This window comes from Pavona decussata, unplaced genomic scaffold (assembly GCF_977016875.1).
Source record: "Pavona decussata unplaced genomic scaffold, jaPavDecu1.1 SCAFFOLD_128, whole genome shotgun sequence".
NCBI lineage: Eukaryota > Metazoa > Cnidaria > Anthozoa > Scleractinia > Agariciidae > Pavona > Pavona decussata.
The window spans coordinates 2,836,873-2,862,986 of record NW_028145542.1 but is presented as its reverse complement, the minus strand read 5'-3'; the positions used below and the strand labels follow the sequence as shown (position 1 = coordinate 2,862,986).

At 39.8% G+C, this 26,114-nt stretch overlaps 2 protein-coding genes across 3 annotated transcripts in view; both read left to right on the top strand.

Moving 5' to 3' along the window:
• The first annotated feature begins 7,007 nt into the window (after positions 1-7,007).
• On the top strand, positions 7,008-8,549 carry LOC146468973 (uncharacterized). Its single transcript, XM_085124100.1, has one exon. It carries the CDS (start codon positions 7,008-7,010, stop codon positions 8,547-8,549), a length of 1,542 nt encoding a protein of 513 aa, XP_084980226.1.
• A 14,239-nt stretch (positions 8,550-22,788) lies between these two features.
• The window catches only part of LOC146468972 (glutamate receptor 4-like), a 30,909-nt gene continuing 27,583 nt past the window's right edge, over positions 22,789-26,114 (top strand). For both annotated transcript variants that reach the window (XM_085124010.1, XM_085124009.1), the window contains exons 1-2: positions 22,789-22,856; positions 23,995-24,261. The gene's annotated coding sequence lies outside the window, so the exon portion shown is untranslated. The remainder of the gene's footprint in view (positions 22,857-23,994; positions 24,262-26,114) is intronic.

The window sequence follows — 26,114 nt, the reverse complement described above, 5'->3', positions numbered from 1 at the left end:
TTTAATAGTCTTTTTAGCGGTTTATTTTCGGGGAGGGTTTGTTTCAGGGAACGGAAATTGGAGGCAATTATGCGTGGGCTTGAGAATAAGCACAACTTAAAACCGCTTGGAAAAATAATCATGTTTACAGCTAAAAACAGCTTCCATCAGCAGTCTATAAGCAGTCTATAAGCTAATATTCACGAGTGATAATTATCGAAGAAATATATGGCCCAGAAATTTGAGGAGATTCTCTTTTGGTGGGCTTATTTTCTCAGGGACCTTTGTTTGGAACTGTACGGTGATATCAAGAAATGAATATTGTATACTTATGGGGACGGGAAGAGAAAAGATTTGAATTCTCGAAAAACTTTCACCTGCTTACAAGCAAATTAAACTGGGATAGATTTTCATATGTTTCCGTTTATATTGCTAGTCATAACATGGCACAGCAACAAATGGTTGTTGGTCAACTTTTAATGCTAAAAAAATTGATTTCAAGCTAATAAAAAGTCTTTCAAAACAACAGTTTGTTCATGATGACCAAGTCTTCAAAATTGAGGGTGAAGATCCAATTTCCTGTTTATCATATAACCGACAAACAGAAAAAATGAACCTCTGTTGTTCGCTACTGGTTTGCGAAATAACAAAATTTAGAGTATAACCACCCCACCCAGCTTCGCCACAAAAATATCACTCCGTAAAATCCTTCTGATAATAAACCCATGGACTGTTAAGGATCGAGTTTTTAAGCTGTTAACTTAGTGTTTCCATATATCACTACCACGCAGCTGCTCAGTTTAGGTATAGTTGATTAAAGTAACTATAGTTTAAGGAAGTCGAATTTAAAAATTCCCTGCTGCGTTCTCATTAATAACTTCAAAGTTGGCATGCCGTAAAAGTATGAGTCCTACGCTTAAAAGCGTTCAATAGTGTATTTAGCGGCTCATTTTCTGGGAGGGTATGTTTCAGGAAACGAATATTGGAGGCAATTGTGCGTGGGCTTGAAAATAAACACAACTTAAAACCGCTTGAAATAATCATCATGTTTGCACCTTTCAACAGCTTCCCTCAGCAGTCTATAAGCTAATATTTGAGAGCATTCTCTTTCGGTGGGCTTATTATCCAGGGAATTATGTTTGGAATTGTACGGTGATATCAAGAAAATGAATGTTGTATACTTATGGGGAGGGGAAGAGAAAAGATTTGAATTCTCGAACAAGAATCACCTGTTTATAAGCAAATTGATCTTTAATTATGGTTTTGGTAGATCTTCACATGTTACTGTTTATATTGCTAATAAAAAGTCTTTCAAACCAACAGTTTGTTCATCATGACCAAGTCTTCATAACTGAGGGGGAAGATCCAATTTCCAGTTTATCCAATAACCTTTCATTTTCAAGCCTGCAGAAAGGTGTTCGCTGGTGAAAAACAGAAAAAATGAACCTCTGTTGTTTTCTACTGGTTTGCGATATAACATAAAATTCAGAGTAAAACCACCCCATCCTTCCTCGCCAAAAAATATCATACCGTAAAATCCTTCCGATAATAAACCCATGGACTGTTAAGTTTCTAGGGTTTGTAACAGCTTAAAAGCTGTTAACTTGTTGTGTCCCATATATCACTACCACGCAGCTGTTCAGTTTAAGAAGTCCATGTTAAAAATTTTCTGCCACGTTCTCATTAATATCTTCAAAGCATAGTTACTAACTATGTTCGAAGTATGCATTCCGTAAAATTCTAAGTAGGAGCCTTACGCTTCAGGCCCGTAGCAGGGGGAGGGGCAGGGGGGGCTTGAGCCCCCCTAGAATTGTTGGAAGTTAAAAAACAATGTGCCAAAAAATGATAATCTATAACAGATTAATGTGCACTGATCAATCTGTCTTGAACTCTGATGCTGCAAGTGCCTTTTCACAACCTTCAATAATTTGGTTAGCTAACAGTTTGTTTTTATATACAACGGCAACGAAGGCACTCCTACCTTGTGAATCGGAAATAAGAACCAAAATGAATCCAAATCAACCAATCTCAAACCGTGAAAGCTGTTGAAATAAACTTCTTGTTTTTTAAGACACCCGCTCATTGATAGCAATATAAATGCCCTTAGTTTATAACAATTTAGTATTCGCGCGTTGTCGAAAGCCACACAAATACGTCCTATCAACAGCAAAATTTTCCTAGTGTCGGATTCTCACTGCCCGATTCTAAATCTAAAAAGAGAAAGAAAAATTTGTCCTCGTTTGTTTACGTCCTCCTTTAAACGTGAAAATAGGAAATTTCACGTGGTAGTCCGCGTAAAAAAAAAACGGCAAAGAAATGCGCCCAAAAAGTGTGACGCAGGTGCAAAGTTATTGATTTGCTTACTAAATCTACTGCTTTTTTTATGTTCTCGTTGCATCTTTAACTCCCTAATCTGTCTGTTTTTTGGGGTGTCGGGGTGGTGGTGGGGGGGGGGGGAGTATTTTTGTTTAAACATTTTGCTCCCCCCCCCCTAGTTATTTTAGCCTTGCTACGGGCCTGTGCTTAAATTCGTTAAATGGGCTTTTTAGCGGTTTATTTTCGGGGGGGGGGGGGTTTGTTTCAGGAAACGGATATTGGGGGCAATTACGCGTGGGCTTGAAAATAAATACAACTTAAAATTGCTTGAAATAATCATGATGTTTACAGCTTAAAACAGCTACCATCAACAGTCTATAAGCTAATATTTACGAGCGATAATTATCGAAGAAATATATGGCCCAAAAATTTGAGGAGATTCTCTTTCGGTGGGCTGATTTTCTCAGGGACTTATGTTTGAAAGTGTATGCCAGTGATAGCAAGAAATGAATGTTGTATACTTATGAGGAAGGGAAGAGAAAAGATTTGAATTCTCGAAAAATATTCACCTGTTTCCAAGCAAATTAAACTTGGACAGATCTTCATATAGTTCTGTTTATATTGATAGTCATAACATGTCACAGCGACGAACGGTTATTGGTCAACTTTTAATGCTAAAAAATTGATTTCAAGCTAATAAAAAGTCTTTAAAACAACACTTTGTTCATCACGACCTGAAGTCTTTGTAACTGAGGGGGAAGATCCAATTTCCTGTTTATTCTTTCACTTTCAACCCTGCAGAAACGTGTTAGTTGTAGAGAAACATAGAAAAATTGAACCTCTGTTGTTCGTTCCTGGTTTGCGATATAACATAAACTAAGAATATAACCACCCCACCTATCCTCGCCAAAAAAAATATCACACTGTAAAATCCTTCCCATGGACTGTTAAACTGTTAAGGTTCGAGGTTTTAAGCTATTATTTTGGTGTTTTCATATATCACTACCACGCAAGCAGTTTCTGTAGCATAAAGCAACTAAGAGTATTGCTACTCCCTCCTGGATGGGACGCTATTCCATCACAAGATTACCCCAGCAGTAAGTCGCCGGTACTCATTTATACACCTGGGTGAAGAGACACAAAGTGGAGCAAAGTTTCTTGTCTAAGGAAACAACAAAGCAACTAAGAGACAAAGCCAGCCTCGAACCACCGACCCTCCGATCGACCGATCGAAATTCCAACGCGGTTACCACTACTCTACGCCTTCACAAGGAGAACAGGGGGTAGACAACGGACTTGTTAAGGGGGTACTTAACCTAAATTTGAATAAAATTTGAAAGGGTTTAAAGAAGGGATGGAAGAACAAGAAAATGATTTTTGGAACACTAACGAACAGTTGATACCCACGCATGCTCTACCACTGAGCTACAGGAGACACGTGGGAGCTAAGGCCATTAAACTTGGTTCATGGGACAAACATCCTGCATACTGCTAGGATTTATCTCCCACGATTCTCCTGTAGCTCAGTGGTAGAGCATCCGAACTAGTAATCGGAAGGTCTTAGGTTCGACTCCTGATAGGAGCACTCGGATTTCTTTTTTCCGAGTATGCCTGCGTCACCTTCTAGAATAATCATCATTCTCATTCATTCACCAGGCTGGAAATATTCCATCACATTTCTTTCATTTTTAAATTTCACTAATTCTTCAATATTTCTTATTTCTCTTAATTTTAACAATCCTTCTCGAAAAACTTTCTTCTCCCAAACATACCCAAAAATCACCCAAAAATTCACAAAACACCCCACAGCATAGATTCACGGGATAGAGTTTTTGAACTGCTTCAAACGTGAACGAGATATTTCCATTAAAGCCATGTCCAGTGCGGTAAAACGGCGTTTACGTTAAGTCCCCCTTAAGCCCAGATGCTCACAAGAAGGAAGCAGGAAGTGACCGCGGCTGGAAATCAGACCTGTCAAATTATTATTAGCAAATATTATTATTATTAGCAAATAACTACAATATTTTCATACAAATTAAGTAAAATGCAAACTACTATTAATTGTAAAACACTAACAATACATCCACCAGCACTTTTTTCATCTTTTTTTTTTGTTAAAAGCGACTATTCAATAGCAAGTTCCATGTTTTTTTCAACCTCTTCTAGGAATTTGAAACCTAAGTGTTTCATAAACTCAAGTTGAACTTGTCTCAGGAAAAGTTCTCCATTTTGCACTGAAAATAATACCAAATGCGTTGTTTATTAATTTAATAAAGATGTTCGATGAATTTGTTACCAAAACGAATAAACTTTTTAAAGTCAAGCCCTCCATTGTCAACCAAAAATGTGTAGTATACAAATTTAAATGAAACCTGTGTAATGCAGGATATGTGGGATATACGCGTGGGCACCTGCATGAGCGCGTAGACGGACACAAAAGAAAGTCGTCCTCCATTTACAAACACTACCATCCTCAACATAATGACCGGATACCACAGCGTTTTTTAGAACAGTTTCACGTGCTTGGAAATGCGCCAAAAATTTTGATTGGCCCATGCATGAGATGTTATTCATACGCACACTCAAACCAGAACTGAACGTGCAAACTGATTCAATTTGCGCTAAACTATTTGTTTTACCATCTATTAGTATGTTTATATTCAGCTCTGGCCTATTTAAATATCCGTGTTCATATACTTATTTTCTCTTGTGTTCATATACTTATTTTCTCTTGATAATGGAGTCAAGATGACTCCGAAACGTCAAGCCCTAAATCTTTCTGTAATTTTGCAAAGTTCGAACTGTTTGAGTAAATGGTGTTATAGGAATCTGACGCTGCGGTATTTTATTTACCATTACATACTTTTTTCGTTTTACCTTTTTATTGTACTCAAATTATTATTTTAGGATTTCGCTAAATTTCTACTATACTTTGGAGTATCAATTTTCTTCATGAATCCGGTCCAGTTAATTTCTTCATGTTTCGTTAACTTTAGATACATAAAAAACCAGACCGTTGAATTATTTCCTCTATTGTTTAAAAGGAAAAATAATATAATGAAAACAAATGTTTACTACTTTAAAGACTTGATATGGAATTGAGACTGTTATTAATTAATGTGAATCAGATTTAAATAAAAAAGAATTTACAGTGTATCTGTTCTGTATCTTCCGCTTTTGTTAACAGTTCTCAAACATTCCCCTATAAACCCCTTTTCGTAACGAGACAATGGTTAATTTCTTTTAAAGACCCTATCCACTATTGAGCCTCCCACTTTTCCTGTGTTCCCAAGACACAAAAGCAATACTTCCAACCCTCTGCTTATCAAAACTGGCCAGAACACAGCCCAGCAGTCTGTTTGTAGGAAAACTTGGCACTCCACGCGCAGAAGTATACAAGGTTTCTTGTGTAGTAAATGCTGGAAATATTTACGTTATGTTCTTATAAAACCTAAACATCGAGTTTAAATACTGAAACCCTCTCTCTCCTCGATTGATTTCCTGAATTCAGGCTCAATAGTGCTTTAAGAGTTCATTACACTACCGTAAAGTTCTGATTGAGTAACAACCTCCCGAAAGTAACGTCCAAACTTTGTGGCTTCTAATAAATCCCGACATCTCGTCCTTGACATCAGTTCAGTGATGACACAACGTAAAAACTTAACTGGTATAATTTCGTATTAACAACAGGAACGTTTATTTAAATTAAAATTTCATGGTTTTTGTTCCGCGAAAAAAACGACTCTCTGAAATTAACGAACCCCAAAGGCTGCTAATTTCAAAAGTAACGAAGGTCGTTACTATCGAAACTTTACGGTATACTACTAGCAAGTAAAGATAGAGCCAGAAGCATTATTTCATCTTTTATATTACGGTAACTTTGAATTGAGTTAACCATTAAAAATCGGTGATAAAAGAAAAAGGGTTCACAAACGAGAAACTGAGTTATTTTAAGAACAAAACTCAACTTTGTAAACCATTTGATATGAAATTGAGGGATCACTTCATCGACGCCATATTCCATTACCACACCTCCAGCGAGCGCTTACTGACATTATAAAAGCCAGTAGGTAAGTAGGACAGTGCCTACTTTTGTTAATACACATACATTCTGCGCATGTCAAGATACTCGGGTTTCCTATGGGTGGTGCCTAGTAACACAGAGATATTTTTGCGCGGTTTAATACTATGCGGAGAAAGCAACACTTGGCAAGTGCTCTTGGTATCCAAATAGAAAATTTGGTGTAACCATGCATTTTGCAGAGATAAGAAAGCTTCAATTTGGAAAAAAAAACCGCCATACATTTGCTTTGTATTTTACTGCTTTTTCGAATAATTGGTTGCTTAATTAGCTCTGAAAAATGCGTGGATACCCCCAATTTTCTTGATGGATTTCAATTGGACCAATAGCCCTTGCTAAGATTTGCTTTTCCCCCACAGTCATAAACTACGCAAAAATGCCTCTGTATTAGTGTCATAATGTGTTAAATTCTTTCGCGTGCATGCTTCAATGTAATTTATGCAGTTTCAATGTAGTTTTTTATTCTGGAAAGGTGTTATAGCGTCAGTTGTAAGATGTAGGATCGTAGTCAACATCTCAAGTATTAAAAGGCTTTTCTTCCGAGTTTACAACGTTTTTCCTGTGCTGTTATAACATGGTGGCAGCGTGTGTTTAACTCTGTGTCCTTCGTCGACAACGTAAACCGTCTACGATGCCAGGAGATGAAGGAAATTCCGGTTCAAGCCTCGGTGCAACGGCTCAGCCTCAAACGTCGCAATCGACAATGTTTCACCAAATCTTGCCGCCCCAGCATTTAGATTTGAGGACTACAGGAGAAATCGCCGAGAATTGGAAGTTGTGGAAAGAGAAGTACAACAATTATTTCGTCATTTCTCGGTTAGAAAGGGAAAGTCCAGAGTATCAGCTCGCAATGTTCAAGCACGCAATCGGCGACGATGGTCTCAGGGTGATCAAAACTTTCAGTTATTCTGATGAGGAGAATGCGAACGACTGGCGTGTAGTAATGGGCAAGATGGAAAGGCATTGCATCGGCGAAGTAAACGAAATTTATGAGAGATACTGTTTCAACAAGAGGGACAAGCTTCCAACGGAAACGGTTGACAATTTCGTCGCTGAACTGAAGACCTTGGCAAAGACCTGCAATTTTTGCGATTGTTTGCGCGATAGTCTCATACGTGATCGTATCGTTCTGGGAATCAAAAGCGAGGAAACCACTAAAAAGCTTCTTAGGATAAGAGACCTTACCTTAAATAAATGCGTCGATGTATGTCGGAGCGAAGAGGTTACCGCGATGCGAATGAAGTCGCTTTCTGAGCCGGTTGACAGCGTTAATCAAGTCAAGTCGAGGAAAACAAAATCGGATAAAATTTCAGATAGAAAGTCGAACGCGCAATCGAAGAAGATTTCTTGTAAGTTTTGCGGATATGAGCATCCACCCCGAAAGAAGGATTGTCCGGCGTGGGGGAAGGTGTGCAAACAGTGTAATGAAAAGAATCACTTTGCCAAGAAATGCACTAGGAAAACATCTGTTTACAATATTGAAAGCGAAGAAGAGCTTCAAGAGATCAGTGTTGTGAGGATCCAAGCCGTGAGAGAAAGAGCTGTATTCGCCGAGATGTTGGTCAAGCAGCAGCCAATACGATTCCAAATAGATTGTGGTGCAAGCGCGAACATCTTACCTCTCAGATATGCCGAAGGCGAGGAGCTCGCTCCGTGTTCGCAAACTTTGGTCATGTGGAATTGTACCAAGGTTAAGCCCGTTGGCACCTGTGCAATGTTAGTCGTGAATCCCAGGAACAATGAGAAGTTCAAGGTCAGGTTCTTGATCGTTAAAGAAAATCTGACACCTTTGCTTGGTTTAAACACAACGGAGAAGATGAAGTTGTTGACTATTCACAAGGAGAATTTCGTACATGTTGTGGAGAAGGTGAGCAGTGGTTTGATAGACAAGTATCCAGATGTTTTCGATAAGGCGGGCCTTGGAACACTTCCTGGAAAAGTGCATCTCCAAGTTGATCCTGACGCTAAGCCTGTAATTCTTCCGGCCCGGAAAGTGCCTGTGTCTATTCGGGAGAAGTTTAAGGAGGAACTGAAAAGGCTGGAAGGTCTAAAGGTCATTGCTCCTGTAGAAGAACCGACCGAGTGGGTTAGTCAGATAGCAGTTGCTGTAAAGAAGTCTGGTGAGCTGCGTATTTGCATCGATCCGAAACCTTTAAATGTTGCTTTGAAGTGAGAACACTACCAAATCCCTGTCATTGATGATCTGCTGCCTGATCTCACAGATGCACGTGTGTTCACTAAAGTCGATTTAGCGTCAGCCTTTTGGCATTTGGAGCTAGATCATGAATCTAGCATGCTCACAACCTTCGCTACACCATATGGGAGGTATCGTTGGCTTCGTTTACCCTTTGGTCTCAGCGTTTCGGGTGAGATATTTCAGAAGCGTCTCCACCAAGAGCTAAATGGTCTTCCTGGTGTTAAGTGCATCGCAGATGATGTTCTGATCCATGGTACGAATGAGGCCGATCATGACAGCAATCTGGAGGTGTTCATGAGCAAGTGTCAGCAGAAGGGCATCAAGCTCAATAGTCAGAAGCTAGAATTTAAGTGCAAGGAGGTTCCATTCCATGGACATTTGGTAACCACCGTGGGCCTAAAACCAGATCCTGGGAAAGTAAGGGCGATCGTGGAGATGCCACGCCCAGAGAAGCGAGACGACATACTCCGGCTAAATGGAATGGTTAACTACCTTAGTCGCTTTCTTCCTCATCTGTCAGATGTTATGAAGCCTCTCCGTGATCTTACCCATAAAGATGCGGTGTGGTGTTGGGATGACCTGCAAGAAAAAGCATGGAATGATGTCAAGAGTCTCATTGTATCTGCACCCGTTTTGGCGTACTACAGGTCCGGTAAAGTGCTTGAAATCCAGTGTGATAGCAGTCAAAGTGGTCTGGGAGCAGCCTTAATGCAAAACGGACATCCCATTGTGTACGCTAGTAGAGCCTTGACAGAAGTTGAATCCCGCTATGCACAGATTGAGAAAGAAATGCTAGCGATTGCTTTCTCAGCGGAAAAGTTCAATGATTACACGTTTGGTAGAAGGACTATCGTCCACACTGATCACAAGCCTTTAGAGTCAATCGTGAAGAAGCCGCTTCACCGCGCTCCTAAGAGGTTGCAAGGGATGATGATCCGTCTGCAGAAGTACGACTTAGAAATTCGATACCAGCGAGGGAACAGAATGTTCTTGGCGGACACACTTTCCAGAGCGTATCTTCCTTCGTGTACCCAAGTTGAGGCGGAATTTGAAGCTATCGACATGGTGAACTATCAACCAATATCTGAAGCGAGGCTTCTGCAGATCCAGCGTGAGACAGAGAAGGACGAGTCCCTTCAAGTTTTAAAGGCCGTTATTCAGCAGGGCTGGCCTGAAGATAAGAGTGCCCTGCCACCTGTTGTGTCTCCGTATTTCAAGATGAGAGACGAAATGTCCGTTCAAGATGGGCTTATTTTCAAAGGAGAGAGAGTGGTAGTCCCAAAAGCTGCTAGAGGGGAACTACTCAGGAGGATTCACAACTCACACCTGGGAGTTAATGGTTGCCTTAATAGAGCGTGCGAGTGTCTTTATTGGCCTGGTATGACAGGTGACATTAAGAATCATGTGTCGACGTGCGAAGCCTGTAGGGAGTACGAGCGAGGCCAGACCAAGGAAACACTCAGGAGTCACGAGACGCCAAGTCGGCCCTGGCAGTACGTTGCAGCTGACCTTTTTGAGTTAGAAGGAAAGAGCTACCTGGTGACGTCTGACTATTTCAGTGATTTTTTCGATCTTGATCACCTCAGAGGCACATCGTCAGTGCATGTAATCAGGAAGCTAAAAGCCCACTTCGCAAGGCACGGTATTCCAGAACAGTTTGTCACCGACAACGGACCGCAGTTTGTGTCTCGCGATTTCCTGACATTCTCAAAAGAGTGGGATTTTGATCATCGTACTAGCAGTCCTCGTCACAGTCAGTCCAATGGAAAGGCAGAAAGTGCCGTGAAGGAGGCAAAGAAGATCCTTGTGAAATGCAAGAAGGCTGGTTCAGATGCGTTTCTTGCTCTACTTGACCATAGGAATACACCGCCTAAGGGAATTCAGATCAGCCCAGCTCAGCGCCTTCTTAACAGAAGGACAAGAAGTCTTCTACCCATGTCTGCTAGTTTGCTAAGGCCGTCTGTTGCTGATGAAGATATGACCCGTACCAAGCTTCGCCTACGCCAACAACAGCAAGCTCATTATTACAACAGAGGCGCCCGCGACCTAGATCCTTTGGAGAAAGGCGATCCTGTAAGGGTTAAGCCTTGGCAGTTTGGAAAGAAGGAATGGCAGAAAGGTGTGGTTAAGAAGCGTTTGGACGAAAGGTCGTATGAAGTGGAACTTCCCCAAGGAGTTCTTCGAAGGAACAGGATTCATCTTAGGAGGACCTACGAATCTGCTCCTGCTGCAGCTGACACTCGAGATGCGTTGCCTAACAAGCCACAGCCTCAAGGTGTTGTGTCTGAAACCAATGAGTTGCCGTCCCAAACTGCGACCGAAGCTCCGTCCCAAGGTGCGACTGAAGTTCATTCACCCGCTGCTCCTGTGGAAGCACCCGAGCTAAGAAGATCTCAACGCGTCCGCCGAGTCCCAAAACACCTCGAGGACTATGTTTTGGCCTAAGTGCCTAAGTCATGAACTGCTACAGCTTTAGGACTCTCTTCCGTCATTTACGCGTATAGTTTCTTTTTTTTCTTTCATAAAATAGAGAGTGTCATAATGTGTTAAATTCTTTCGCGCGCATGCTTCAATGTAATTTATGCAGTTTCAATGTAGTTTTTTATTCTGGAAAGGTGTTATAGCGTCAGTTGTAAGATGTAGGATCGTAGTCAACATCTCAAGTATTAAAAGGCTTTTCTTCCGAGTTTACAACTTTTTTCCTGTGCTGTTATAACAATTTGTAGGCAGCGTCCTTAAATAAACCAACCAGGCTCGCGCAAACTGTGTGCGGCCAAAATGGCTTCATCTTTAGAGTCGGGGGGTTTGCTGTGACATTTCCTCTGATTCTCAATGGGCACGTGTTCAAATATTACTTGACCTATACAGGACAACGTCGAAATATTTCGTAGTCAAATATCTTTTTCGGCGAGTCAGTAGAATTTTCTTCCTTGTCATGTTTTCAGGGTATTAAATCAATTTTTCAGTAAATTGTTCCAAGTATATTTGTTAGGTTTTAAGCGATTTTTCGAGGTCAGTCTTGCGGGAATTACCAAAGATCGGGGTTGCTTATCATTGAAGAGAATTTGGCGTTTAAAAAACTGTCTGTATGTTATATTAGGATAATTTATTTTATTATATAAACACCAGTGAAATACTAGGTGAGCTTTCGCACGAAAACATGATATCTTCACACGTGAAAATAATGTATCAGTCAATTCCAAGCGCGATCATCCCCCCCCCCGGGCAACCCCCGGGCATTTGACCCCTGTTCGGCTCCACATAGTGGGGCATTTGACGCGAATAGAAACCCAACCCATCGGGCATTTGACCCATCGAAAAAATGCTGGTCAGCGGTCGCATAAATTGTCGGAATGCTTTATTCACAGCCAGAATTTACTCGTATATTTTGCGTCAAACAGTTTTTATGTAGTAGGCCATTTAATACTACCATAGAGAAGCGTTCCAACAAATATATCTAAGATTGTGTTTGGCATGGCGGGGTTACATATTGCCCTTCGCTTCTCATTTTCAGTGGTATGTCCAGGTTCCCTCAAGCTTCGTTCTCCCTTTGTTCGGCGTTCGAAGCTCGACTTGTTGGCATGTCTAGGTTTCATAACATAGTGTTTTTTATCATTGTTCTTGTTATCACACGTATTTGCAAACTTCATGTACATTTAATATAAAAGAAAAGCGAGTATCGGTACATATATCGTTAAACTCTCTGTTAGTTGAGTTTCATATGTGGTGTTATGCATTATCTTTAATAATAAATTGTTTTAAATTTATTAATGTATGAATTTCGTTGATTTTTATATAAACAGAGCTAGCGAATACAAAAAAAAACCCAACACGATGACTTTTCAGCCCCAACCAGTGGGGCATTTGACCAAGAAATCGGCCCATATAGAGGGGGATTTGATCAGGCATTTTTAAAAAAGTCAAATGCCCGGGGGTTTGCCCGGGGGGGGGGGATGATCGCTTTTGGAATTGATCCAGACATAACATACATGTTATCTTCACACGTGAAAAGATCACCGCTGCTATGGTTACATAATAAAGCGCGCCTTTTGCAATGATTTGGTATTTCATTGGTGTTTATATAATAAACAGAACATTACATGGCCGCTTGGAGATACGAAATTTCTCTTCTACACTCGAAGAGAAATTTCGTATCTCCGCGTGGTCATGTAATATCCTCTATATCATGAGGATTTCCGCACGACCTACGTTTACAGGGGATTATTTTCGGGATTTAACGGTATACCATAGTGACACTACAATATGTGAAAGAAAAATTAAACGATGTTTCACCAAGGACATTTGATGCTGTACCTTGTATTTTGTTGCAACAATTGTCTCCAATGATCCGCAACAACGTAAATCAGGTACTATACTAGACTTGCACAAGCTTTTTTTTGTATTTCAAAACACAGCCTATATCGCGATCAGTAGAAGACATTTTACGACATATTTACCGTAAAAACCCGGTTATAAGCCCCCTCCCCCCTTAAAAACCGGTATAGAATTCCTTTGTAAGTAAGCCCTGGGATTATTTGAATTCGTAAGGGGTTTGGGTGGCCTTATATCCGAGAGAAAGGGCCTTTTAAGCGGAATACAAAAAAAATGTTTCGAAAACAAGCTGATAACAAAACGTAAATTGTTTCGCGTCAACGCCAAATTTGAAACTTTAAAGAGCCTGGTCAAAAATAATAGGAAGGGAGAGGTTGGTTGGAGGATTTGGAAATGTGGCAGATAAAAAACACATGGAACACCTACTCGGCATCTTCTACTTTTCCCTGCTACCCAATGACATTATTTGGTCGGCTTTCATAAAAGCATAGGATCAACCTGGGTAGACCGTGCGTTTTGTCTTTCTTGTATAAAGATAATCGCTCCGTTTCACAGCAAAGATCATTTTCTTACTTCAAAAATCATGGACTTTTCCCTTTTTTCTAATTACTACATTTCTTTGACTTTGGAAAAACGAGTGGAACAACCTTCGTGGAACAAGCGTTTTGCTTTTCTGGCATAAGAATAACCACTCCGTCTCGCAGCAAATAGCATTTTGTCAGTTAAGACATCATGTACTTTTCTCTTTTCCCGTATTGCTCAGTATATTTCTTTGGATTTTGAAAGAGAAGTCGGTCAACCACAACCGAAACTGCGTCTTGCCAAAAAATAATCGCTCCATTTCACAACAAATAGCGCTATTTTTTTTTCACTTAAAATATATTCTAAATTTCCCTTTTCCATGGCTTACTTTATTTCTTCTGCTTTCGACCTACGTTGAGCGAGCGTTTTGTTCTGGCATAAATTGAATAAAAATCTCAAATTTACAGCAAAAAGCATTTTATCAATTACTACTACGGTGTATCAACCTCAGTAGAACGTGCAGTTTGCTTTTCTAGCCAGAATATAATCGCTCCGTTTCAGAGCAAAGAATATTTGTTCAAAGATCATGTATTTCTCCCTTTTCCATAATTACTTCATTTCTTTTGCTTTCGAGAAACAGTGGATCAACCTGAGTGGGACGTTTCTGCTGCTGTTTCGGGATAAAAATAATTGCGTCTATTTAGTAATAGATCACAGAAGACGTCAAATTGTGGTAAGAACATCAGTGACACTCGGCTGTGCCTCGTGTGCCACTTTTTTGTTCTTACCACATTTTGACGTCATCCCTGATCTATTACTGAACAGACGGACGGCAACATGGAATCTATTTGTTAAATTTTACTGAATTATGGTGCAACTCTAATACGCACGATCGTATAGATAAAACCAATACTTTCGGAAAGTTATGCCTAAAAATTACAAACTGTTTTTATTGTCAGTTTCCAAAGCATGAAAATACTATCATTCAACGCATATAATTCTTCTGATTCTTTTTTTTTTTTTTCTTTACTTTTTTTTTGACACGGAGAACTTGACTTATTTTTAAGAACAAGTGATAAGTAAATGATCATGAAATACCAAATAAGACATTGTTATATATTCGAGTTAGCGGCTCACACCGACTGAACATCCAATATAACCAGAATTCTGTTTGATATTACACTCAAAAACTTCTGTTTCTTGTTTGTTTGTTAAAAAAATTAAATAACAAATAAAACATTGGTTATACTCGGGTAAGCGGCTCACACCGACTGATTATCGAATATAACCAGAATTCTGTTTCAGGCTACATTTAAGGTTACCCTATACCTTCAGAGGTGTCTCGCGTTTAAGTGATGTAGCGCGTCTAGTTTAAACTGTAGATACCTAAACTCCCATATCAAATTAAAGCTTATAGAGCTGGCTATCAAACTATACCAAGAATTTTGAAATAAAATGAATTGTCAAATTTTCACGACCTCTAAATGCGAGCGTTCGAATCACCTTTTTAAAGCTACAAGTCAAAGCGAATTTTGTTTTCGCAAATTTAATTTGCTCCTCAGTTTCCGGACCCAAAGCGCTAAAAAAAGTGTCTGCGTTATGCCATATTCAATCGCAATGAAAAGTTATAGAGCATTTTCGAAATAGGAAGAAAAAAATGTGAAGTGATCGTACAAAAATCGCTCTCGGAGAAAAAATAGTTGGAAAGAAAAACTTCGCAGACACGTTTTTGTTGTTTGTATGTTAAACTAGCTACTGTCCAAATTTGAAGGCAGACGAACAAATTCCTTTTGATTTTTAGATCTTTGAAGTGGCTCCTCCAAGTGAAAAAATTGACTCGAGAAAACAGCGCTAAAAATTTGGCAATTCATTTTTTTTAAAATTCTTGGTTTAGTTTGATAGCCAGCTCTATAAGCTTTAATTTGATATGAGGCTTCAGGTATCTACAGTTTGAAGTAGACGCGCTACATCGCTTGGACGCGAGACACCTCTGAAGACACCTCTGAAGGTATGACCTTAAAACATCTGTTTTTGTTTGTTTGTTTGTTTTTGTTGTGTTAAAATGTGAACACCAAATTACAACAACGGCTCTATCCGTCTTAGCCGTTCACAACAGCTGAACATTGAATATAACCAGAATTCTGATGGAAATCACGTAAAAACATATTTTGTTTGTTTGTTTGTTTCTTTTCGTTTTTTTTACCTGTCGTTTCCTAATCAACGTTATCCTTTTAAGTGATTTTTCTAAATAAACGAACGCGCTATTGCACAAAAGTTAATATAAACGTCTTTTCGGCTGTTTATTTTAACCAGTGTTACTGCTAAATAAGCCAATAATATTCTCTAATTCTTTCCCTCAAACTAACATATATTTATAAATATATCAACTAGATCAGAAGTAACTTTGTAAGTCTTTTCCTTGTTCAGAATTCCATATTTACTAGCTTAATTGTTTGTTTGTTTGGCTTTAGTTTTGTTTTGTTTTTTTACCCAAATCTTGGCTAATCCCGCTTCCCGGTAAGCAGTCATATCCCGAATCCCGTCAAGATATTTTGCCTTTCCCGAATCCCGCACCGTATTTGGGTCAAATCCCAGATTCCGAAAATACCCTTTCAGACCCTATCTTTCATTTTCTGAAGTTTCATTCTAACATTCCAACAATTTCCATCATCCAATCTGCAGTTCACTATTCTCCATTTGCGATTCACAATTCCGTTTTCGCTCCAGCCTGCGAGCAAGCTCTCGGGGAAGAGGCTAGGACGACAGGTCTCGTGCGGAGAGAAGGCTTTACTTACATGTACATAAAGTACAGACCCGTTCTCAGGAGTTGAGGTCTGAGGGCCTGTGCGCGCTAAGACGTTGTCTTCGCACGACCAATAGCACACGCGTGTGGGAAACTAGGCATAGATGATAAACAGTGATCTGCTTGGACTGCTCGGTACTCCCATTTGATAACGCTTAGAATATCTGGATCACTTTCTGCCAACGCTTAGAATAACTGGATCACTTTCTGCCAGAAAGTGATCCAGTTGTATTTTTGTCATTTATAGTCTTATTATTGTTTCCAGCAATTTGTAAACAATGCCCGTTGTGTCTAGCTAAAGACGGCAGCTCCTTCCCAATGTGACGCCCCATCTGTCATGTCAGTCAATTGAGACTTTGCCTGAAGACTTTGAACAAGAAACAAAGAGTAGTTCATCACCATTGGAATCAGCCGCTGATTTCAATGGTAATGCTATTCAATGAATTATGTTTTTTAAAAAAAAATAAATGTGATTGCCAAACCGCAAATTGTTATCGACATTAATTAAGTTATGTTACAACGGCAAGCAGACTTTTTTAGAACTTCACACCGATGCTGGAAGATGATAAAAATAAAAACCGACCAAGGCAAAAAGAGGTTGCCATTAGGTTGTTGCAAGGTAAAAATTAATAATTTTTGGTAACCTCTTTTTTCGCCTGTGTTTCAAGCCAGTGCTATCCTTAAAGATTGAATAGAAACGTGCACTGGTTTGCCCATGTACCTGTGAAGGAAAGTTTTGCTTTTCTCATTCAACTTATTACGACAGCGACATGATATTTCAGTTCTTTTGTTCATTGTTCGTAGTCATGCGCTATGACGTGGACGGATGTCTGAATTTGGGCCCATCCGAAATCGGCTACCACGTGCATTTGGTAGAACACTCGACTCGCGTTGGTGTTCTACTTTTTGCTGTGCTACACCGTGCTGACGAGAGCCAACCAGCTCGAAACAGCTGCCCACAGTTGCTGCATCCTGTTGATTCTCGGTTTGGTCTCTATCGTGTCGCTGTCGTGTTAAGTTTTCTACGCAGTCTGATCAGCCTTGCAGAAATTTGAGTCACTAAAACTGAATATTATAGTTTCGCAACATCACGAAACACCCCTGGCTGGCTGGCAGGTCCGCATGTCTTTCCACGCACATGCAGAATACTCTTTAGGTCCTTTAGGAAGCTCCGATGATGTAGTTTTCCCTGTATTATTCCCAAGCACTGTGTATAATGCATGGCCAACTGCGCTGCCGGCCGCGTTGTTTGGCAGGAAATTGCATCGCAAACTGCGTTTGAGAAAAAAATAATAATTTTGAAGACGACGTGTACGACAAAACACAAACTCAATTTATGAATAAGTCTACAAACATGTAAAGCAAAGAAAGGGAGATAGAAAGAGATCGAGAAAACAGGCGACGAAAAAGCGAAGTTCGACGTCAAAGAGAGCAATTGAGAGCGGTAGCAAACAGGCGAAACATGAGTGACGAACAAAGAGAGAAAGAACAGGAAAGGGTGCCGAAAAAACCCCGTGTTGCGGCACAGGGTTTGAGTGTCTCATTTCACATTGGCTTACATAGACGAACGTATGTGCTGTAACCCGGGTTGTTTTTCGGCGGGAAAATGCATGGCCAACTGCGCTGCCGGCCGCGTTTGTTTGGCGGGAAGTTGCATCGCCAACTACGTTTGAGAAAAAAACAAAACAAAAAAAATAATTTTGAAGACGACAAGATACAAAGTCAATTTTTATATGTGACCAACAGCAGGAGAAAGAGGAAGGCAACTAGCGGCGGGAGAAACAAATCGACTGGCACATCATCAGAATCTGGAAGTGAAATCATTTTACTCCGATCCGGCGCAAAACGTTGGATTTTTCCTCTGGAAGTGAAACGTTTCGCTCACTTAACGTTGTAAAACGAACGGAAAAATCAGCAATGGAATAAAGGGACTGGTTATTCTCAGAAGAGGCGAGTACGTTCATGCAATTTTGTTGACAAAACTTTGCTAGTTTGTTGGTTTGCAAAATATTGTTTTCTTGCAGTTTTGACACGCCGTTTAATTTAAGCTTAAGCTAATACTGCTAACTTCAGAATAGTATTTTGAGCTCATTTTTTCGGTCCATGTTGATTATTTCCCTTGGAGTTTTATTTTCTGATCTCGTCCAATTTTGCCGTCAAACAGCGGGAGAAAGAGCAAGGTGGATCGTGGCGGGAGAAACAAATCGACTCTTTTAGCAGCTTTTAGAGGCGGCACTTCATAAACAGCGGCCGAATTTGAAGAGAAATTATTTTACTCTAATCCGGCGCGATGAAATGAGCTCATTTTTCGGTCCATGTTCGTTATTTCCCTTGGAGTTTTATTTTCTAATCTCATCCCATTTTGCTTCATTTAAAAAATTTTGATTCTGAGCTAAAATAGTCAGCCAAACAAATGTCTCCCAACATTGTATCGTTGGCATAAACTACTGACAAGTTTTTCTCGCATATATTTCTAATTTTAGCATTTATTTCTGACAATCTTGACAGAGAACAAACAAAAATACTTAAAACAGTAGGATATAACCGCAAAGATTAAGATATGTGAGTAATTTTCACTGAAATTCTTTTCAAAGAACGTTAAAAGTGAATGTAAAATTAAAGTGTGCTTTCATTTTCACCAAAACAAAGTTTACGTAAAACATTCATTCGCTTGTTTTTTGTGAATTTGTCAAAGATCGTTGTTTAGTTTATTTCTGTACTTATTGCTGTGAATTATCACAGTGCTTTTTTCATTTATTACTCTAAGATGTATTTGAACTGACTGTGTGTTTTTTGGTTAGTGTATCCATTTTCTCTCAGGTTTATAGCGTACGGCCTTCTTGATAAGCGAAATTTACTAGACAGTGCCGGTAGCGCGCGTTGGCTGTTCACAAACCGTTTTGCCTCGATCATCTTAAAAACTAAAAACAATAATAAAAACAGAAAATATCATTTTGAGTCCATTTAAATTCCACTTATATAACACAGAGGGCAAAATGTTTCTAAAACTATCAAGGAACTTCGTAAATCAGTCAGTAAAACACTCATCGAAGGCGCAAGCAAACCAACAAATTATTTAATTTTTTCGTAGCGTACAAAACAAACGAAACCGACGAGAACAGTTCCCATTATACACATGTATTAAGAGAGAATACAAGTTTAATTCAGAAGCAAACTAACGACGATAAATCAAATGATAAATAATAATGATAAATCAATTAATTGTTCACCTGCGCTGTGAAGCTTCCTACCGCTTGGAAATCACACGAACATAGATCGATAAAAATAGCAAACGATGGATCCAAAGAAGGAGCTTGCGGAGTAATTTCTTCCTGCTCCTTCCTCCCATCAAAAGGACACTTTCATGTTCGGTTATCGTTCGTTGAAAGCACTTGGACGCCATGACTGATTTCAGTTTCTCAACCAAACAAAATAAAACCAATCCGATCCAAGTCTTTAACTTTTGGCACAAATAATCTTTTGCTGTTTCTTGTGAGAGACACCAAAATTAAGCTTTAGGAATTTCCTTCCTAGCTGCAGCACTTGATTTCCATGTATTTTTGGTACAAAGAACCCGGCTTAAAGAGTCGAACTTCGAAAGAACCTCAAAGAACTTGTTTATTTGGACACAAAATGCAAAAGCCAACAAAATGTAAAACTGTCGTGCTCAGCCAATCAGGAGCGAGTATTTTCGCCGATCGACCAATCAGGAGTAAGTAGTTTGGCCCTCGGTGAAAGGAAAATTACGAAAAACTGCCCTCTGTTACAACAAATCAGCATTCAGTAATTTTTCCCTCTGTTTTACATTGTTATTGTTGATAAGCAGTTAGCTGCATATGCATTAAAAATGTACTATATAAATGCAGAATTGATGAGGAACTCATAAGGTTATTACGTTCATACAATAAGCAGACTTCTATTGTGGAGCTCCGCTTTTAGGCTTGGCTAAATATATATATTTTTCGTTTTGTTCTGCTTTGTTTTTATTTTTTTAATACAGTGAATAACGTGATAATTATTCAGACTTACCTGCCCTAGCAACAAGAAGATCTCTCTCTCTCTCTCTCTCTCTCTCTCTCTCTCTCTCTCTCTCTCTCTCTCTCTCTCTCTCTCTCTCTCTCTCTCTCTCTCTCTCTCTCTCTCTCTCTCTCTCTCTCTCTCTCTCTCTCTCTCTCTCTCTCTCTCTCTCTCTCTCTCTGTCTCTCTCTCTGTCTCTCTCTCTCTCTCTCTGTCTCTCTCTCTCTCTCTCTCTCTCTCTCCTCTCTGTCTCTCTCTCTCTCTCTCTCTCTCTCTCTCTCTCTCTCTCTCTCTCTCTCTCTCTCTCTCTCTCTCTCTCTCTGTCTCTCTCTCTCTCTCTCTCTCTCTCTCTCTCTCTCTCTCTCTCTCTCTCTCTCTCTCTCTCTCTCTCTGTCTCTCTCTCTCTCTCTCCTCTCTCTCTCTCTCTCTCTCTCTCTCTCTCTCTCTCTCTCTCTCTCTCTCTCTCTCTCTCTCTCTCTCTCTCTCTCTCTCTCTCTCTCTCTCTCACTCTTTAAAGTTGAATCAAAGCAGTCATAAAACTTCAAATGGCTCTTGATGTCTTTTCCACATTGCGCTATCAGCAGACATGTGTGTGACATTTGCGGGGTTGGAGTTACTGCATCCACATGGCCCTCCAACAAGCGCGGAGTAACCGACACAGGTTAAGGTTGCCACCGGGCGCGCACAGATAATGCTATTCAGTGTGTCAGGGGGGAGGGGAGATCAAATAAAACTAGGAATACAGTTAAAGTTTTAAAAGTGGTGACTGGCCGTGTTTGTGAACTCAAGGCCGGGATAACAAATAAAGTAACCAATAAATAAATAGAGTAGTGTTTACTAAAAAAATGCTGACTACTTTTGTTATATATTTGGTCAAGCTTTATACCGGAAACAAACCGGAAGTCAACAGATGCAAAAGGGAAAAAGAGATAATCCTGTTTTTCTTTCATCTTTTTTTATTGAACTTTCCATATCAATATTTCAAAGTTGGCGTAACCCCGACAATCCCTGTCCGTGCAAGCTATTTCCCTACCCCCACCCTCACAATCCGATGACGCTCCGGCTCAAGACTGGAAGCCGTTTCGACCCGTTTCTCTTCAGTTCCCAGGTATTTTTATTTTACACATATATTTATTTCTCCCGACGTTATCACCAGAAAAAATTTACCTTTGTGCTGTCTATGTTGATTCAAAAATGATAGAAAATCAATGTCCTTTACAGCTTACATGCCCGGGGGGGGGGGGGGGGGTACTCCCATACATTTTGGATAGGTGTGTGCCGCCCAGGGTCTTAAACCCTGACCCTATTTGAGGATGAGACAAACGAAAATTGATACCCTATTTAAGGCCCAAATCCGAACAATGACACCCTATTCAAGGAAAAAAAAACTAAGAATTTAATGTCGCGAACGGCTTCATTTCGTTTCTGTAACATCGGAAGTGAAGCAACAAACATAGAATACTAGAGTAAGCCTAGTTTAATAATATGCCATCATAACCATGGAACATCCTTCAGAGAAGTTTGTTCACTACTGTGACAGTGTTATGCCTATACAGCTTAGGCACCCTATCTAATGATCACACCGGGAACACAATACGTGCAAAAGTAATACCCTATTTAAGGATCGAGAGTCTCAAAAACCATACCCTATCGGGCGGCACATACCTATCTAGCCCATATATGGGAGTACCCCCCCCCCCCCCCCTCCCGGGCTTACATGTAACCATTCGCAACCACGGTCATTAGCGATTTGAATTTCGCACCAACAAAAATTAACCGCTTGAACTTCAAAAAGTTCACACAAACTAAGAAGTTAAAAAGGAAAATAATGTTTAAAACTAGCATTATTTTCGCTACAGTAATGATTTTTGGCGAAACGTTGGCCCACTATTTTTTTAAGAGCACTTTGTTGATGTTATGCTTTTAAATGCGTGACAAGGAATTGAGTAATTTATCCGTTGGGTCACTTTTGTTTGGCGCTCTAAAATTTTTATAATTTACGTAGCCCAAAAATTTTATTGCAGTTATGTTAAGAAGAAACCTTGCTCTTTTGCTTGGCGTACTTGATATTGAACCACGCGGTGTACCAAGGTGCGATTTTCCCCTCCCAATGTTGCCATGTTTTTGTTCCGCCAAAATCGGCGAAATGTTCAAAAAAATTAAAAATCCAAAAAATATTTAGTTCGCGATAGAATTGAACAAATAACACTTCGGACTGTTCCTAAATATGTATTTTTTTGATTAAGATGTTTAACTATAAAAAATTGCGATAAAATATTTCTTAAAATCATTTTAAGATTAAAAAACTTTGCTAAAAAACGACGACGTTTCGACGTTAGCTAAACGTCATTATCAAGTCAAAATGTGTTCCTTAGTTGCAGTCTATAAATACTAAAAAACAACAATGGCTGATTAAAAGCTGTAACGTGAGAAAAATATTAAAAAATATTAAACAAAAAGTTTCGCACGTATGGCACGCAATTTTTTATAGTTAAATGCTTTTCTAAATCACTTCTTGTTCGTAAGATGTTTAATGATCGGATTTACTGTTATGTTTATTTTAAGGCGATTTTTAAGTAACGTATGGTGTGGACGCCGTGAAAACCGATGTGGGAGCGGCCAAACCGACTTTGTCGCCGTTCACCTAAAGTAAAAATATAATCGAACTCGAAGTAGTTTTTTTTAGAAATACAGTCGAACCTGTATATAACGGCCCTGTATTAAGCGGCCACCCCTAAAGTAAAAATATAATCGAACTCGAAGTAGTTTTTTTTTAGAAATACAGTCGAACCTGTATATAACGGCCCTGTATTAAGCGGCCACCCCTAAAGTAAAAATATAATTGAACTCGAAGTAGTTTTTTTTAGAAATACAATCGAACCTGTATATAACGGCCCTGTATTAAGCGGCCACCCCTAAAGTAAAAATATAATCGATCTCGAAGTAGTTTTTTTTAGAAATACAGTCGAACCTGTATATAACGGCCCTGTATTAAGCGGCTACCCCCTATTAAGCGGCCAGTTTTTAAAGTCCCGATTGTTTGCTCATACAAACGCTGTATTTGTTACCTGTATTAGGCGGCCACCTCTATTAAGCGGCCGCGGTCACCCGGTGGCAGTCCTATGTTTGTCTTTCTTTGTTATTTTTACCTGTATAAAGCGGCCACCGTTGAATGGAAACTAAGCCATGTGTTATTTTATGCGGTATTTTATTGAGTTTAAAATGCGATCCAGCATCACTATAAAGAAATAACATGTGCAAAGCTACTGTAAGCTGATACTGGGCCGTTTAATATAGTTAACGCTTTTCAGATGTCCGCAATGTGCTGAAGTACAGTACCATATCACGAACGCTAAAAAAAGTTTGTTTTGAATATGCTTCACTCTTTAGCAAGAAATTCCTCTTTAATTAACCTGTTCTTCAGCCATGTGACATTAAACATTGAGCGTAACGACTATGAAATGACGGAATGGGATATTTTGTTGTGAACTGTTAGTCATAGAAATAGTGTAAGAGCACTGTACACCGTAGAAGAGTAGAGGCCCTATGCCCCACTGGGGGCTCAAAGGACTAAGGAGGAGGAGGTTAAGTTACAAGTTGACACTGAACTTTGTTTAAAGTATTGATCACTTGAAAGAGTGTCGATTGTCCTATTGTTTCCTTGCATGAAGTGTTTTTTGTATGATACGCCATTAAAATTGACATTAGACCACGCCCAGTGAGTATTCTTAATGATCCTGTATAAAGCGGCCAGTTACTCAAGTCCCGAGGGTGGCCGTTATATACAGGTTCGACTGTACTTCATCTAGACCTGTGTCCTGGCAAAGTTTGGGAATTTTCGATTTTTTTCATTTTGCACACGTCCAGGCGAAATTTATGGATTGCCGCTCTTAATTTGCATCCCACGACAATCATAAGTTTGGCAGGTGGCACCTTTGCTTTGGTGCATTGATAATTTGAAGACTCGCAACAAGGTTCTTCATTTGCATCAATCCAAGGGGAATCGATACACAAGTAAGTTCCATAAGCATAGCCTCTGTTTAACGATCGCTAAGCTAAAATAGAACTCAAATTTCTGAATTAATTTAACTTTAAATAGCTACATTCAAATTAACTTTTTTTTAGCAAAGAGCTGACTTATACATTCGTTGACACCAGAATGTAATAGGTGCACTAAACAGGAGCCTTACGTGATGTTTTTTAAAAAGAAAATTAGTTAATATATATATGTTATTTACCGGACGGGAGGTCCGTATGGGAAAAAAACTGTGCCCGACGATCGACCTAGACCAGTAAATAACTTATTTTTTTTCTATTTGTTTGCTTTTTTTCCGCTGGGACGAGTGTAAGAGTATAAGTTTAAGGCTGGAGGAGGAAAGTGATAACAAAATCCTATGAAACAAATGTAATAGGGCATCAATTTAAGTGGCATGTCTATAGGAAGTTTTATTTCACTCGCAAGTCAGTATGTAGAAAAGGAAAAAAACCATTTAAGAGTAATTGAAATGACAATCATCTGTCAAACGTCAAAAGTGGATGAATATGGACACGCTGGAAATGATGACACGCATGTTCAAAAGGTCTAAAAATATCAATCGAATGATAAAAATTGTGAATGAAGACTCGAACACGGCTAAGTTTACTTTTCTAAACGGCTCAAAACATGTTTAAAACGTCCCCGGATTTGAGAAAACTAACTTCAAAAAGGAAGTTCAAGTTAATCTGAGTCTGAGTCATCTGAGATGATAATGTGGCAGTTTCGCGGCTTTGACCGATCCGAGCTTTCACCACTGCTGCAAAGTGCTGTATTGAAAGAGAAATTGAACGGGCAGCCTTCAATTTTACTGATGTTCGAACCAGCAAAAAAACCAGTGAAGGGATCCTCGCCTGAAGAAGCTTGCTTGTCTTCTCTCGGCTTGAATGGGTTCTGGGAGGCTTTGACTGCTTGATTAAGCGGTGCATTGTTTGAAGAGATGGGAGATCAACCTCGTTCCAAGGGTCTCTCATCTTCCCGATGAGAGACCCTGGGAACGAGGTTGATGGGAGATTTCGTTCCGCTGCTCAGTGGCAAGGACATCTTGCGCTGGTGGTCGTCGGAAGCAGTTTTGTAGGAATCTAAGCTTTTTAAATTCTTTTGTCCAGTCAGCTGACCTATATAATTAACAGGAATTTCTGCATCCATCAGCCTTGAAATGCAGGTTTTCACACAGAATGGTTGGTTACATTACCAGGCAGTCATGCATTCTTCGCAGCCTTCGTCAAAAATTCTCCAATCTTGTTTTTTCCGTGAGGAACTCGACTGTACCACACCGGATCTGCAAACTTTCTTTTGTGGTTTATTGCCAGGAAGAAAGGCACCTCGGGTCTCTTCATTTCTTCGGGACGATGACTGGCGAACTTTAGATACAAACGAACTGGACAGTGCTCGTTTTCGGTGGCGTAGGCTTTTGGATTAAAAGCTCTGCAATGGCCATCTCCTTGCCTTGTTTTCGATCCTCGTTCTGCTTTCCACACCAGGACCTGCTTTCCAGTGACAGGAACATTTTCTACTGCAATATCTCCCCACTGAACTCTCCTGCTCTCATCTCGTGCTCTAAAACCGAAATATAATGACAGCACCCACCAAACTGTGCGCTGGAGAACTTCGGGGTCGTCTTCTCCAAACTGACCTGTTTGAAACAAGAGCTCTTCTTCACCTTTAGTTTAGCTCTCGGGCAGCCTGTGGACGATTTCCCTTCGCGTTGTTGACTACTAACTCTTGCTTGCGAGCTGTTAGGACCTCCCTTGGCTTTGCAAACTCTTGATCTTTGAGAATATTTGTGTTAGAGTTGTTATCTTTCAAGCAGCGCAGAATACTTCTCTGGAGC

Coding starts and splice junctions, on each gene's coding strand:
- LOC146468973 (XM_085124100.1), top strand. CDS start 7,008: ATGCCAGGAGATGAAGGAAATTCCGGTTCAAGCCTCGGTGCAACGGCT.